At 36.3% G+C, this 16,207-nt stretch overlaps 1 protein-coding gene across 8 annotated transcripts in view; it reads right to left on the reverse strand.

Moving 5' to 3' along the window:
- CLIP4 (CAP-Gly domain containing linker protein family member 4) overlaps nt 1-16,207 on the reverse strand; it is a 98,990-nt gene that overhangs the window by 62,523 nt on the left and 20,260 nt on the right. For all 8 annotated transcript variants that reach the window (XM_047852176.1, XM_047852181.1, XM_047852179.1 and 5 more), the window contains exons 2-6: nt 12,966-13,113; nt 4,859-4,998; nt 3,972-4,065; nt 2,496-2,657; nt 601-719 (exon numbers count right to left, since the gene is read on the reverse strand). In XM_047852176.1, the coding sequence (XP_047708132.1) occupies nt 601-719; nt 2,496-2,657; nt 3,972-4,065; nt 4,859-4,998; nt 12,966-13,098 (648 nt within the window). In that variant the 5' untranslated portion in view covers nt 13,099-13,113. The remainder of the gene's footprint in view (nt 1-600; nt 720-2,495; nt 2,658-3,971; nt 4,066-4,858; nt 4,999-12,965; nt 13,114-16,207) is intronic.

The following is a 16,207-nucleotide window of genomic DNA, read 5'->3' on the forward strand; positions in this document are numbered from 1 at the left end:
AGCAAGTCACTGCTGTTGATACTAAGAAAAAGAACACTGAGAGCTGCTCTGTGAAGACAATAAAATAATCAAAGATTTGAAAATTATGAAATTCAATCCTGTGTGTTAACTTTGTAAATTAGTAACACAATTACCATGAAAAAATTAATTTTCCTTTAATTTTTAAACATTTACTCCACTCCTAAATGTGCATTTTTAAAAATTTTCTGGAATGTTTTTCCAAAAAAATTTGAAATATAATTTAATATAGAAATATAACTTTAACATATGCATTTTTGATAGCTAACTTTTTATAAATACATCAAAAAACTAAATGAAAGATACTGAAACTCAAAGATGGTAACACTTTAAGGTACATTTTACTTCACCGATGAAAGGAAATTCTGTAGAGCTTATCAATACAAGGGGACTGAAATTCACTGCTATGCCTTATAATTATTTGAGATAAAGTTGATCACCATTACTCTTTATACGCAGCACAAAAATCTAAATTCTTTCCTCATACAGATTCTATAACAACATCCAGATACAACTCTTTACTGGGAGATAACAGACATTTTAACTCTTTTAATATTTTTCACTTTTAATTTAGTCTCTTACCCTAAATGCAGGATTTGCTCCATGTTCCAATAAGCATCTCACGGTACTTGCACACAAGTTATATGCAGCAATATGCAGAGCTGTTCCAAAATTAAAGTCACTGCAAGTGGCATCTACATCTGCAATGACACACCACACGTATATTAACTAAAAACTTAGATTTAGCTATTACAATATAAAAGGAGACAGGTTGAGTTTGTCTGTTTGCTTGTTTTGGTTGGGGGAAGAACATTAATAAGCCACTTAATGAGACTTAAACCAACCTGCTAGAAGCACTGTTTCACATATTTGTCACCTATGTGATCACATATGTAATCACCATTCACAAATACAATCTCCATGTTACAACCTGGTCAACCAATTATTTTCTCAGTACAATAAAATATCGTTACAACAAGAACTGATATTATCATAGACTTTCCAACTATCACAAACTAAACTATATTTAAAAGAAGTTAATGGTAATAATTCACATTTGTAAAAGTATCTGAACACAATCCCTCATTAACCTCTTGCATACGTGCCATGACAACTACAATGAGGTAGAAGGGTTTACGTCAGGAGCCAGTAAACAATGGCCCAGGGGCCAAGCACAACTCGTCATCTGTTTTTATAAATAAAGTTTTACTGGAACATGGCCACATACATTTTTACATATTCTCTATGGCTAGACACCTGCCATAACTGCAGAATCAAGTAGTTCCAGTGATCCAGATTCCTACCTGGCCTTTTACATGGAAAGTAGTAGGTAAAATAATGCAGAATTTTCAAATCAGGAATAAGTTAAAGACTAATTATACATGCAAATGTGTGCAAATCATATTAATTCAAAATACTTCATCAAACAAATGAATTTGGACTTCATAGTAGGAAAAAAGAATCTTGCAATTCTAAGGACATTTTAATAACCTTTCAATAAATCATCAAGATGCTATATTTAGACACAAGAAATCTTCCAGAGTTGGAAATCCCATTTTGAATGTTTTCTGTAACAAGGGTCTTAAATACTTGGTTCCACTAATCCTTCCTTAACCTAAACCGTACCAGCCCACATGCCCTACCAACAACGGCAAACAACGAAGACATGCTCAGGACAGACCTTCCTGAGTTATTCAAGACACTGTACTACCAAAAGAGGCCCTTCTTCCCAACATCAATCAAAAATTAAAAGGTAAAAGTTAAAGATAAAATGGACGATTATACAAAGCAGGTTAGAAACAAACATTCTGGGAAATTTAACTGTTGAACCTATAGAACAAGTCTTCTACATACGGGGAGAACACTGTATCCCGCCCACCTTCAACTTTAAGTATTACTACTGCACATGCTCTCATTTTTTTTCTCAAAAGAAAACCAACCCACTTGAGAGGACCAGAGAAAAAGTCAAAATACCAGGACTGTAATTTAGACACTCTGATGTTCAATTTTAGAGTATCACCATCAAGATAGGAGTGAGGGGGAAAAAAAACCCTTGAAATTGTGTCCTTTAGTGGAATCACAGAATTTCAGAACCGAATGCCATCTAAAATATTCTTTATGATTTCAATGCTTAGCTCTGAAAGCTTTATTGCTCTATTTCTGGCTACTCGAGAGAAAAGAATTATATAGCACATAGATTCAATTACACTTTATAAAATCCATGTTAAACTGGGGAATTTGCAGATATAAAAACCCAGAGAACACTATTTTGTACTTTTAATTTGTATCTTTGTACCAAGCCTTTTGTGAAATGACAGTAATTAACAGAAATATTAAACTATTCCTGAGAAAACGTGGAATAGGAGGTCATATGGAACAAGATGGATTAGAAGTCAAAATCTCTTTGAATTTTAATTTTTATGCCACTAATAAAGTGTTCAACCAATAACATCTAATGGTGATCTTATAGTACTTGCCTTTTGGTTTAGATGTCTTCAAAATCACTTTTATAAGCTCAGGGACATCAAAATAAGCAGCATAATGCAAAGCATTCATATTTGTCCAACGACTCCGTAAACTAACATCTGCTCCCAGATCAATAAGTTGAATTGCAAATTTTACAGCTGTATCAACATCACCTAAAGAAAGTTTTCTAAATTATTCTTCTTCAGTACAAACTGCAGTTCCAATAGATGGCTATCTACTACCTCATTTTAAAAGCCAAAGTAAATAGCATACCAAATATATACATACACCTCAAAAATTTCACTTACAAGGAATTTATTCTAAGAAAATAATCATACTCAGAGATATGGATAAACACTTAGCCATAAAGATGTTCATCACGGCACTTTTTATCATGAATAAATTTCTGAAACTAAACTACTTTACAAATAAATAATAAATTTCATTCTAAAATAAAGTTCTAAAAGCACAATAAGAAACTGGTTAAATAAATCATAAGTCATCCACATAATGGAATATTTATACAAAGTCATTAAAAACAATGTACTAGGGGTGCCTGGGTGGCACAGTCGGTTAGGTGTCTGACTCTTGATCTCCACTCAGGCCATGATCTCAGGGTCATAAGTTCAACCCCCACATTGGGCTCTGTGCTGGGTGTGAAGTCTACTTTAAAAAAAAAAAAAAAGGCAATGCACTAGATTAGTCCTACTCAGTGTGCTCTGTGGACCACTAGCAGTCCCAAACTGTAATTTCTCTGTCCTTTTGATAACCCTTTTCTTTTTCCCTATACAATCATTTCTTCAGAATATATTAATCAAAATTTCATGCATTATGAAACACAAGTGGGCTTGTATTTTATATCTTTATTTCATTTTTCTATTATAATTTCATTTTTACTTTATTTTACAAAAAGAATCAGTCCATGATGGATTGTAGAAAAAAAAAGTCCTTAATCAACAGCTTAAGAAGTCTATATCAGACTATTGAAACAGGGACAGAGACTCACAATATATAGTTAAGTAATAGAGACAGGTTTTATACAATGGTAAAAGCACAGAACACCAATCTGGGAAAAATGTGCATACATGTTATGTATATAGAAATACCCCTCGGACAGGCCTAAAGGCTGGGGTCTGTAGGGACTGGATACTTGGAAAACAACTTGGGTTGTCTAACCGTGCTGTAAACTCTCGGGAAGGTTCTAGGGGTGTTACCGGTTACTCTCACCTAGCGAGCATGCAGCAATGAAGCCTGCTCGGATGTACCAGCCTGGGATGTACCAGGAGACTACAAAGCCCCCCTGAGAAAAGGGAGGGAAGGGGACAAGGTTTTGGGGAAGACCCCAAAAGCACTGAATGCTTGCCTATTCAGGGGATATTGTTATCATCAGCTGGGTACCCTCCCAGGGACTGTGGATGGCATAAACACAGCTTATACAAACACAAATACAGATGTCTTAAGCCACTAGTAGTTTGCCACACACTTACCAATACCATGAGCTCCAGATTTGCAAGTATAATGTAAAAGTGTCATATCTGTCAATCCATCTCTGTCATTCACATTGCAACCTCTCTTAAGAATCTGAGGAAACCAAGGATGATATCACGATAACATGGCCACTGAAAACGGATTTCAAACCCATGCTGAGAACCAGGTTAGACCATCTTATCAGAATTCATTCTCAAAATGAGTATTGAGAACGGGCTTCTCTCAAGGATAAACTTTAAATCTACATCCAATAACAATGATGAAAACTGAACCTGTCAGCAGACTGAAGGAAATTCCTAAAGACGATTCCAGGGTAACCTGGCATTCCAGATACGTACTTTACTTAACCTCTCAAAGGATCAGCAAAATTTTCTTTCTAACAGGCTTAATGGCATTTGAAAATATATATATAACCTTTCTCTCCTTACAACATGATAATGTGCAGGTCAAGGAACCCAGTAACTCTTGCTTCCCTCCTTCAAAAAATCAAATGTTTTTAAAAACTATACTCAAGCCTAGATCTTTACCAAACCACCCAAAAGTATAGATAACACATGTCGGTAATCAAATCTCCTCATAGAGTGTATTTTTTAAAGTTAACAAAATTAATTTGTACAAAGAAAGGAAATATGGAAAATGCTTGCTGCCATCAAGAGTCTATAACGTCAGAGCTCCAGGTGTCAGCAAATGAGGAGCATGAGGGAACAACGGAAAAAATGTACAACTGCTCTGAGCAAAGCCTGGAGATACAAGAACAAACATCAGAATGTTTCAAAGGTTTCCCATGTATCACCACCTTTCCGTTCAGACGGCAGGGTTCAAAGGGGAGCACCTGTACAATTAACAATCCCAATGATGCCAAATGTAAAATGTAGGAATTCCTTACCTCATTTCCAATAATGTCAATGTTCTGCTGGACCTGAGGAACCCACTGTCTTAAAATGGCAAATAATTCTGATACAGAAGTTTTAGGATCAAAGAGAATTTCCTGGCATGATGTATCATTAGGATCAAAGAAAGAAAACTCTGTTTGAAATTAAAAAAAAAAAGGTATAAATTAAACTTATTAAAAGTTACAAATAAATATATTGAAAATAATAAACAATAAGACCAGTGCTCAAATGATACAAATATTTTTAGATCCTAGCAAAAGTTTACCTTAAGCAATTTTCAAAACCAAAGTCAAGAACGCCAAAAAAGTATGAAGCATTCCTGAACAGCTGTGAGAACGAGATTTCTGTGCTCATACCACATTTTTTTTACAGATGAAACAAAAATGTGAGTGCAACCCATCTCAAACGCTGTATTTTCCAAGAACTACTTCTAAGGCACAGAAACTTTGTCAAATTTTATCAATATTTTCAGCTCTTACAACATAAATATATCATGAACAGTAGATTCACATCAACCACTCATAAAAGGGGGAAAATACCAAAATATCAACTAGTCTATAATTTTAAATATTCTTTTTACTTCTCTGATTTGCCCAATTTTCCATAAGAAACAGGCATTGCATTACTTTTTACGCACTGGAAAAGCACAAGGAGAACTGCTATGCCAACCAATTAGGCAACAGTCTCTGGCAACGCAGAAATGAAACCTTAGGACAGAGTGACTGGCTTATTTTAGAATGTGTATTAGTAAAAACGTGGAATATTAGCAAAATTGAACATGACCTAAATATCTCTTAAAACTTTTCTAAGATTCACAGACAACTTTGGTCATCCTCTGGCTAGAGAATAAAAGAGAATGGAAGAAAATCAGATTCTACGATCTTGAAGAATCTTAAAAAAAAAAAAAAAATGGATAGGGAATCTAAAAAACCAGAAGCATCTAAAGAAGGAAAGTATTAGCGAACCAACATTTGCTGAGTGCTTACAATTTACCAAACACTACACAAGTCCTCACAAACACCTTACCTAGGAGGGATTATTGTTCTCATTTTGCAGATAAAGAAACCAAAGCTCAGACTAAATCATACTCAAAGTCACACAGCTAGTGAGTGGCAAATCTGGAATGGAAAACCAGTTCTATATCCAAAGTCTATCTTCCTTCCTCTACTATACTGTCTCCCGAAAAGAATTCACTATTGAAGTCAGCTTCTAACAGCATACATGAGTAGCAGGATTCATATTTATGTTCTTTATGTTTTTAAATATTTTCCAAAATTACACTTATGTACACATAATTCATACTTTTAGAATCAGGATAACTAAAAGGTGAGTATAAAAGCACACAATCAAGGATGTGTATAAAAGGGGAGCCACAGTCCATTAGAAGAGAATCAGAAAGACTAAAACTAGAATAAGATACTATCCAAAATCTCAGACAACAGAATGGTCCTCTAGGTTCAGAAGGGAAGACACAGAAAAGAACTGGTATCCAACATGGAGAAGCACCTTGCATGGTTTCTTAAACATAGATTTTGGCATGTTTCTTATAAACAGCAGTTGACTAGATTGGGGAGGGGGGTGTCTAATTGATTTATCTATTCAATAAATATTTATGGATGAACCCCTTTCCTAGGCATTGGGCATTTCTAGTAGAGAGATTTCTAAATATATACCTAAAGAGACTCTTCTGCATGTGTCTGCAGGAGACAGATTCAAGAATTCTTACTGTAGCATTTATTATAACGGCAAAACATTTGGGCTGAAACATCTTTCCATAAAGGAATGGATTAGAGTGGCCTATTCTTTTGCTTTTTTACAACTAAATAAATGAATTAAGATATCTAAGTCATTAACTGATAAGCATAGGTCTTAAAAAAAACATACTGATCAATAAGCTACATAATAATATGCAGTATCTATCATTTACATAAAATTACAAATACACAAAACAGTACTACACATTGTTTACGGATGCTCATATGTATAATAAGTACATAATAATATGGTTTGGAATCATCACACTAAATTTAAGATAGTGGTTACCTCTGGAGAGTAAGGGGAATAGGACCAAAGGAAAACAAGGAGTTTCAACTTCAAGATTTTCTTGTAACTAAAAAACAAGAGCTAAAGGAAAAATGACAAAATATAATATCTATTCTTTCTGATGGTAGATATGTTTGACTTACATGTTTGCTATTATTATATTTTGTGCATTTTTATATTCCCATTTTATATTCCTATTTTTAAAAAATGAAAAGCAACAGGAAAAGAATCCCACAAATAATATCAATGAAGGTAACAAACATACCAATGAATGTGTGAAGCTTATTTATAGAAAATTGGAAGAGGAGAGGGATTTAAATGGAAAAGACATATTACATTGCTGAACTAAAAAATAAAATATTTAAAACTGTCAATTTTACCAAAAACAATTATTTAAAATAATTTCAATTCTAATCATCATCTCACCAAGACTTATTGTAAGAGGAGATACAACATGACTCTACTGTTCATCTGCTGGCAGAGCTTCTCAAACATCAGTATAGATAGGAATCACCTAGGGATCTTGTTACTATGTAGATTCTGATCCGTAAATCTCAAGTGGGGCCTGGGATTGCCTAACAGGCTCCCAATGATGCCAATGCTACAAGACTAAAGACCACACTTTGAGTAGCAAAAATCTAGAAAGTAAATGTAAGATAAATAAACAAGAACATCTGAACTAAAAAGAATAATGACCTGAGTAGCAAGAGGGAGCAGTACCCCAATAAATAATAAAGCATATAACAATGCTTCAGTAATTATACACTGAGGTGATGGCAAATAGCAGGTATCATTTAAATAGTACTTAATAGGTGCCAGGGACTGTTCTATGCACTTTATAAATATTACCTAATTTAATCCTCATAATGACCATATGAGGTAGGCACTATTATTGTTCTCATTTTATCAAAGGGGAAGTAGAACAAAGAAGGGGCAGTTAAAAATAAGTAATTTGCCTAAGAATACACAACTGATAAGTGGTTGAGTCAGGATTAAAGCCAGACTGTTTTGTGATCTTAACCTCTATGCTACACTGCATAGTAACAAATCTAACTGAATCCAAAGTTTGAGCCCATACAGAGAAAAAAAAAAAAAAAGCTTTAATCTAAAGAAAGGTGGAGGGGTGTCCTGTTTACCCACTTAATGTCAACATGGAGTAATGGGGACCAGATTTACCCTTCCATCTGAAACAACAAAAAAAACCAAGGAAATAGATAAAACGCAGTTTTCAAGGGCACTGGACATCAAGACAATGAAAGACAGTGACTCCTAAGAGACAGATATAAATAAGGTGAGTCTTACGATTGTCCCAGGTTTCTGCACTACAGTGCAGAGAGAGGGAAACCAAGAGAAGCCCAGAAGACTCCCTATGTTGAGGAGACAGCGCTGAGAACCCAAGGAAATCAAGGAAGCTAGAGCTCACAGGGAAGAGTATCAGAGGAGAGAGAACCCCAAAGACTTATGGAGGGTCCTCTTGAGTACTTAACATACATTTACAAGTAAAACCCAAAGTAAGAGAAAGAACCATCTAAAAGGATTAAAAGGATAAGAGCCCAGTGCTTATAAAAGGCCTAAAATAGTGCCTATTTCTACCAAAAAGACTAGGGAAAAAATTCACAGGGCACTAGGTAGAGTACTGAATAGTGAGAAATAATTAGCCTGAGATTAGCACTGCTCCAGAAGTACCTAACAAATCAAAAAACCAGACCTGAAATGGCCAAACTATTTCCAAGTAACTTAACTGCATCCCAGAACAAACTTCAAGAATATTTATAGGAATAGAAAAAACACAGCACTGAACAGGTAAATTCACAATGACTGTCATTCAATCAAAGATTGCCGGGCATGCAAAGAAAGGAGAAAACAGGACCCATAATCAGGGATAACCAACTGAAAAAGACCTAGAGGGGGCGCCTGGGTGGCTCAGTCAGTTAAGTGTCCAACTTTGGTTCAGGTCATGATCTCACAGTTCATGAGTTAGAGTCCTGCATCAGGCTCTGTGCTGACAGCTCACAGCCTGGAGTCTGCTTTGGATTCTGTGTCTCCCTCTCTCTCTCTGCCCCTCCCCTGCTTGCACTGTCTCTCTCTCCCTCAAAAATAAATAAACCTTAAAAAAAAATTTTTAGGGGCACCTGGGTGGCTCAGTCAGTTAAGCACCTGACTTCAGCTCAGGTCATGATCTCACAGCTCGTGAGTTTGAGCCCCGTGTCTGGCACTGTGCTGACAGCTCAGAGCCTAGAGCCTGCTTCAGATTCTGTGCCTCCCTCTCTTTCTCTGCCCCTCACCGACTCATGCTCTGTCTCTCTCTCCTTCAAAATAAATAAACGTTAAAAAAAACTTTTTTTAATAAAAAAAGTAAAAAATAAATTAAAAAAAACAGACCTAGAGTTGTCACTAAAATTATAATTAACAATGGGGCACCTGGGTGGCTCAGTCAGTTAAGCATCCGACTTCAGTTCAGATCACAATCTCATGGTTAGTGAGTTCAAGCTCCGCATCAGGTCGTCTGCTGGCAACACAGAGCCCACTTCAGATACTCTGTCTTCCTCTCTCTCTGCCCCTCCCCCACTCTCACATGCTCTCTCTCTAAAATAAACATTAAAAAAAATTACAATTAACAGAAAAGAATATTAAACCAGTCATTATAACTGTATTCCAAATGTTCAAAAAGTTAAGTAGAGACATGGATGATATGAAAAAGACATAAATCAAACTTTAGGGATGAAAGCAACATCTGAGATGAAAACTACACTGGGTAAGATCATCAGCTGATCAGACACTGCAGAAGAAAAGATTAATGAACTTGAAGACATAGCAACAGAAACTAAAATGAAACAGAATTTTTAAAACATGAAAAAAACATCAGTGAGCTGTGGGACAACTTCAAGTAGTCTAATATTCATGTAACTGGAGTGTCTGAAAGGGTTCAGAGGCAGGAAAAATATTTGAAGAAATGATTACCTAAACTTGATGAAAAGTGAAACCAACGGGTCTAAGAAGCTCAACAGACCCCAAGCACAAGAACATTAAAAAAAAAAAAAATTACACCAAGGCACATAATGGAAAAATTACTCAAAAATCAATGATAAGGAGAACATCTTAAAAGCAACTGGCGGGGGGGGCGGGGTGGGGGGAGACGCATTACATTCAGAGAAACAAAAATGAAAGCAGATTTCCTATCAGAAACAATGCAAGTAAAATGACAATGGACCAACATCTTTAAGCACCAAAAGAAAAAAAACTATCAACCTAGAACTGTATACTCAGCAAACATTTTTCAAAAGAGAAGGTAATATAAGTATGTCCTTAGACATATAAAAGCTGCAAGCATTCCTCACCAGCAGACCTGTACTACATGAAATGTTAAAGGAAGCCCTTCAGGCAGAAGGAAGATGGTATTGACTGGAAATCTAGATCTGCACAATAAAGAACACTGGAAAAAATGGTAACTACATAGGCAAATAAGATTTGTTATTATTACTTAAGTCCATTTAAGAGGCAATTCACTGTTTAAACAAAAGTAATAACAGTGCATTGTGCAGTTTATGACACACGTGATATGTGCTCTGTGTAAACTGGCTCTGAAGGTATTCAAAGCAAAAGATTCAAAAGTCTTTATATTGTCTCACAGAGTAACCACCTTGAGAATCAACACTGAACTATACATATAAGCTCTGGTTTGTGCAGGGTGGTCTTTCTTTGTTTCTTGTTTTAATCTCATTCTCAGCCTCACATTCAATGGCTCACTTTCATTACACTTAGCATAAAATACAAATTCCTTGCCAAGGCCTAAATAATCCTGCAAGATTTGCCTTCTTCTCCAACTTCCTCTCCTGTCATTCTGCCCCTCAATCACTTTGTTTCTTAGCCACGATGGCCTTCCATTAATTCTTAGGATACACCAAAGGCTTTTCCCCCAAATCTGTGCCTTTAACTTCCTATTCTTTGGCCTGTAACACTTCTCTCCAAGATCTTCTTGTGACCAGCTTCCTCTGACTCCAGATGACTACCCCATCTATAATAGATGCTCCACTAATCCTCTATCACAGCACCCTGTTTTTTTCCTCCACAAAATTGACTGGGATATTTATATTTTGTTTATTAATTTACTATCTTTTCCCACTAGAATGTCTGTCTTGGTCAGTGTTATCCTCAGCATCTAGGACAGTACCTAGCACATAACAGGCCCTCAAAAAATACTTAATAAATACAATTCAGGGTGCCACTTTTAAAGGGGACACTGACAACAGTGTACTAAGAAGGAAACAATTAGAATGAAAAGGGTCTAGAAATCCTGCCACTGAGGGAATGATGAAGGAACCAGAAACGTGTAGCCTACGGAAGTACAAGCTAGGTAAAAATATTCAAATTATCTCTAAATATTTGAAGGCTATCATATAAAGAAGTGTGTTCCACATAGCAAAAACCAGTATCAGTTGGCCAAAGTTTCCAGGAGACATATTTTGAGTGTAAATACAAAAACAATTTTATCACACCTAAAACTTTTTAACCATGAAATGGACTATTTCATTAGTTTCCCACTCTTGAAGATATCCAAGTGACTGAGTGGTTATTTATTAGAGATCTTGAAAATAGAATTTTTATCCTAAGAAGTGAGTAGGGAAAAGCTGACCTACAGGTCCATTCAGATTCTAAGAATGTATAATTCTAAGCATATAAGCAATATTTAATTTCAGTTATACATAAGGGTCAATATCCATTATCACCTTACATTCAGTGTATTTATTCAACAAACACTGACTGAGCAACAAATGGCTATATTGACCCTAAGACAAACCAAAACAAAGCTTGATTGCTACCCCATCCCAAAGAGCTACGGTCTGGGTAAAGAGATCACACAATTATGACTTGGGATAGAACGAAGTAAGCACCATAAGCAAGGTACAAAGTGCTTTAGTTAAGGTTTTTCCTGCATTACTGATTTTGTTATACCTGAAGATAAGCCCAGTCCATGTTTTGTAAAAGCTGCAAATACCTCCCAGGATATAGGCTCAGGTTCTACATAATACTTTTGGTGATTACAAGGCAAAATCTGAACGTGGAGATGAGCAGTTATTAAAATCGATATTACTAAGTTAGATAAATTCCCAATCTAATAATTTTATACCTACTAATACTTAAAAATTGCATTTCTAAACAAAAAAAAATAAAAAATAAAACCTGCATGATCTTTACCTCCAAAGACGATTTGAAATGATGACCCAATACTTTACTTGAAAAATCCTAACTAAATTAGAAATGTAACAAATCTATCAAATTTATCTCCTTGTTTTCTTTTATTCCTTTATCAGTATCTGATAAAATACAGGTCTAGGGAAATAAGCCTAAATAAGTAAAAACTAGAATAGTTATAAATTTACATTTTACAAAGGATATTTAAGTGAGCTGATTTAAATATGAGCCAACCCATTCCACATTCCAGGGAAAGGTCTCACTCTCCCTGCCTAGCAGCAGGCATATGGCTTTTTTTTTTTTTTAAGTTTTACTGTCTTTGTGTATACCTTATAATTATAATGGAAGACACCTGGGACAGTCCAAACTCGGCTTGCTTATGTACTGAAACACATAACTTATTACACTGTCACCCAAATTTGGATCATTTCAGCAGTGATTATTTGGTAAATTAGATCCTAGCATTTCAGAGACAACAGGGCCCTTAGAGATGGCTAGCTCACAGTATTTTGTTTTGTCTTAATACATGGCTTTTTAAGCAAGTCAGTATATTTAACCAAAATAAATACATCAATAGCAAAAGAATGCTAGATGTCTAAGCACCACTGCATTCTAAAAATAAGATCCTCTAAATCCATCATGGTGCTTAAAATGAACATTTTTACATAATAAAAATGCAGACAGCAGAAATAAAGCATTTAGCTTAAGAGGCAGAAAAAGGCATTGTATTTTTGAAAAAGGAAAACTAGCAATTTTATGAAAACCACAGCAAATGGCTTTAGGAAGAATTATGAATGCAAAAAGGGCATAAGATAGAAGTCAAGTCTCCAGTCTACGGAAAATACATACGGCTACTTAACATACCACAGTCCGAAGGCATTGGTGCTGCAGAAATGGAAAAGACAACTGGTGTATCAGAACCTGGAAATAAAAATGGGTATCTTCCAATCAAAGAATTTCCTTCTACTGGAAAATCTGGAAGGTCCTCTATGGTCATCTTCTAGAAAGCCACCTTTAATGAGAGAGAGAAAAAAGCCTATCTATTGTATTTGTATGCAACTTAGAATGATTGCCTTGAATCACAAAAAGCCTATTTTCTTTTAATATATAAACTACTGACCTTTTTTTAAAGATTTTAGTAATCTCTACACCCAACATGGGACTTGAACTTACAACCCGGAGATCAAGAGTTGCATTCTCCTCTGACTGAGCCAGCCAGGAACCCCAATCTACTGACATTTTTTAACTTCAACCTTCAAAAATCTTTTTGAAAGAGGAAGGGGGAAAAACTTCCTTTTAGCAAACTGCTATTAAAGAATATATGTTTGGGGTGCCTGGGTGGCGCAGTCGGTTAAGCGTCCGACTTCAGCCAGGTCACGATCTCGCGGTCTGTGAGTTCGAGCCCCGCGTCAGGCTCTGGGCTGATGGCTCAGAGCCTGGAGCCTGTTTCCAATTCTGTGACTCCCTCTCTCTCTGCCCCTCCCCTGTTCATGCTCTGTCTCTCTCTGTCCCAAAAATAAATAAACGTTGAAAAAAAATTAAAAAAAAAAAAGAATATATGTTGTTTCACACTGTCTCTTACAGACATGCAATCTTTCTTTTTAGACAAAGCTCAGGAGAAATAAAAAGCTAAGTATTTCCCCAAAACACATGAAAACCTTTTTTATAAATATTGTTTTTGCTTTTTAATTTTTTTTATTTTAGAGAGAATGAGTGTGTGCATGAGCAAGTGGGGAAGGGGCAGAGGGAGGGCGAGAGAAAGGGAGAGAGAGAGAATCCCAAGCAGGCTCCATACTTGGCACAGAGCCCAATGAAGGGCTCAATCCCATGACCCTGGGATTACGACCTGAGTCGAAATCAGGAGTCATAACCTTGGGGCACCTGGGTGGCTCAGTCAGTTAAGTGTCCAGCTTCAGCTCAGGTCATGATCCTGTGGCCCATGGGTGGGTTCAAGTCCCACATCAGACTCTGTGTTGACCACCTCAGAGCTGGAGCCTGCTTTGGATTCTGGGTCTCCCTCTCTCTGCCCCTCTCCTGCTCGTGCTCTGTCTCTCTCTCAAAAATAAATAAACATTAAAAAAAATTTTTTAAGTCAAACACTCAACTGACTGAGCCACCCACGCACCCCTAGGTGAAAAGGTTTTTAAATGCCGAGTTAATACAAGTGAGTGATATTCTCTTTAGAGTAATAAAGGGATATAATATCCCTTGTAGATGTACCTCTATCATAGGATCTGACACAGGTTACATTATGTCTTCTAACAGTTCATGCCATGTGCTCATCACATGAAAATAATCTAGAGTGTTCTCGTTCTTTTCTGACATCCTAGAAAGCTTCACTGGAAATCAATCACATCACTTGTACAAATATGGGTCTAAGAGCTCCCAGCATTGTTTACTTCTCCCCAACATACAACATCCATTTAGTCCATCCATGCAGAAAATGGAAGGCCATGCCTTTTAAACCACATCACTGATATTGCCTCTTTTTCCCAGAAAACATGTGAGAGCTCAGGATGTTTGCCCTGCAGTGGGCTGCTGCACCCTAGCTCAGATAGAAATGGCATAGCAGAGCAAATGTTGGTACAACTGAACTATATATAATGGTAAAAAGCATCCAGTTTCTTTTGCATCAAGTCTGTAAAGTCTGAAATATTATAAATCTCTTCATCAGTGTTAAATATAAGCAAAGACCATATTACAAAACTAAATAAAAATGATTCTAGGCCATTTCAGTAGAAAGAATAAAGATAATTAACTGGCAGCTTACCCTAGCAGATAACACCATGCTAGAAATTACTCAGTGTGTGCTCTATACTTAACCAATCCTATATCTAACTTAACCATCTTTACTCCACCATCACCACCTTGATCCAAAGAAACAGTCACCTCTCTGAGCTAACTGGTTCCTTTCCAATGATTCATGTTTTCTGAAGACTGTCAGGAACTAGTAACGAGTAAGGTGACTTTTTTTTTTTTGTCATAAGGTACATGATTATGTGGACATGGATATTCTTTATTAAATAACCTAATACACTGTTACTATGTTAAAGGTATTCAAGTTTTCTTAGATGATAAAGTTAGTTGCCACCCAATACACTGAATGATTATGACAGTAACCCTACCACAATAATGGGGAAATAACAAGGAATTGGTGCCACACAGCAAGGTGATCTTCCTCAAACACTTCAATTCCAAAAAGTAACACATATCCCCAAAGACAGTCCTCCTTCAATGCTATAGCTTCTCAGTGACGAAAGTAACAGGATTTCTACTTGTTGGCTGCTACTTTTGGCAGTAAATCTGAGCAAAACATTCTATGCAGGGTATGAAGCTTCCTTTGAAATCAAGGGACATAAACAAGGCTTAATAACTATTAAGGAACACCACATACAAGGCACCGCACTATTCTGGATGTTTTGGAAAATACGAAAGTGAGTAAGATAGTCCAGGCTTATTAGCTAGCTTACCATCTACTAGGGTGAACAAAATAGCACTAGTAACTATAGATGATGAAATAGAATGGGGTATGTTCTGTGACATAAGTACAAGGAACATCTACATTGGGCACTCCTGACAATCAGAAACAGTGCATGAAGAAAGCATCTCCCAAGATGGGTCTTCAAAGATCAATCAGCAGAAATTTAAAAGAAGAGCATGTTAAAGGAAGTAGGCTGGAACAAGGGCACATCTAGGTACATTGTTTGAGGTAAGGCTGTAATGATTTTTTAGGACTTGGGAGTACTCGGGAGTATTTCATACACCTGATCAAAGACCAAACCACTTAATTCCATAAGCACTGAGAAACTCCTGATTTCTTAAAAGGAGAGAGTTCTGATTCAAACCATGTTTTAGGAAGATTCATCTGACTACAACCACACTTTAGAACTCACTCATGTTTTTATACTCCTAAATCTTCAGCCAAGTGATTAAGTGGCTATCCTTCTGAGTTGGTTAAGAGGAAGCCACCTTTAAAACCCTCCCCTTTAGAAATACAAATCAAAACCACACTGAGCTATCACCTCACACCAGTCAGAGTGGCCAAAATGAACAAATCAGGAGACTATACATGCTGGAGAGGATGTGGAGAAACGGGAACCCTCTGG

The sequence above is a fragment of the Prionailurus viverrinus genome, chromosome A3 (assembly GCF_022837055.1).
Source record: "Prionailurus viverrinus isolate Anna chromosome A3, UM_Priviv_1.0, whole genome shotgun sequence".
NCBI lineage: Eukaryota > Metazoa > Chordata > Mammalia > Carnivora > Felidae > Prionailurus > Prionailurus viverrinus.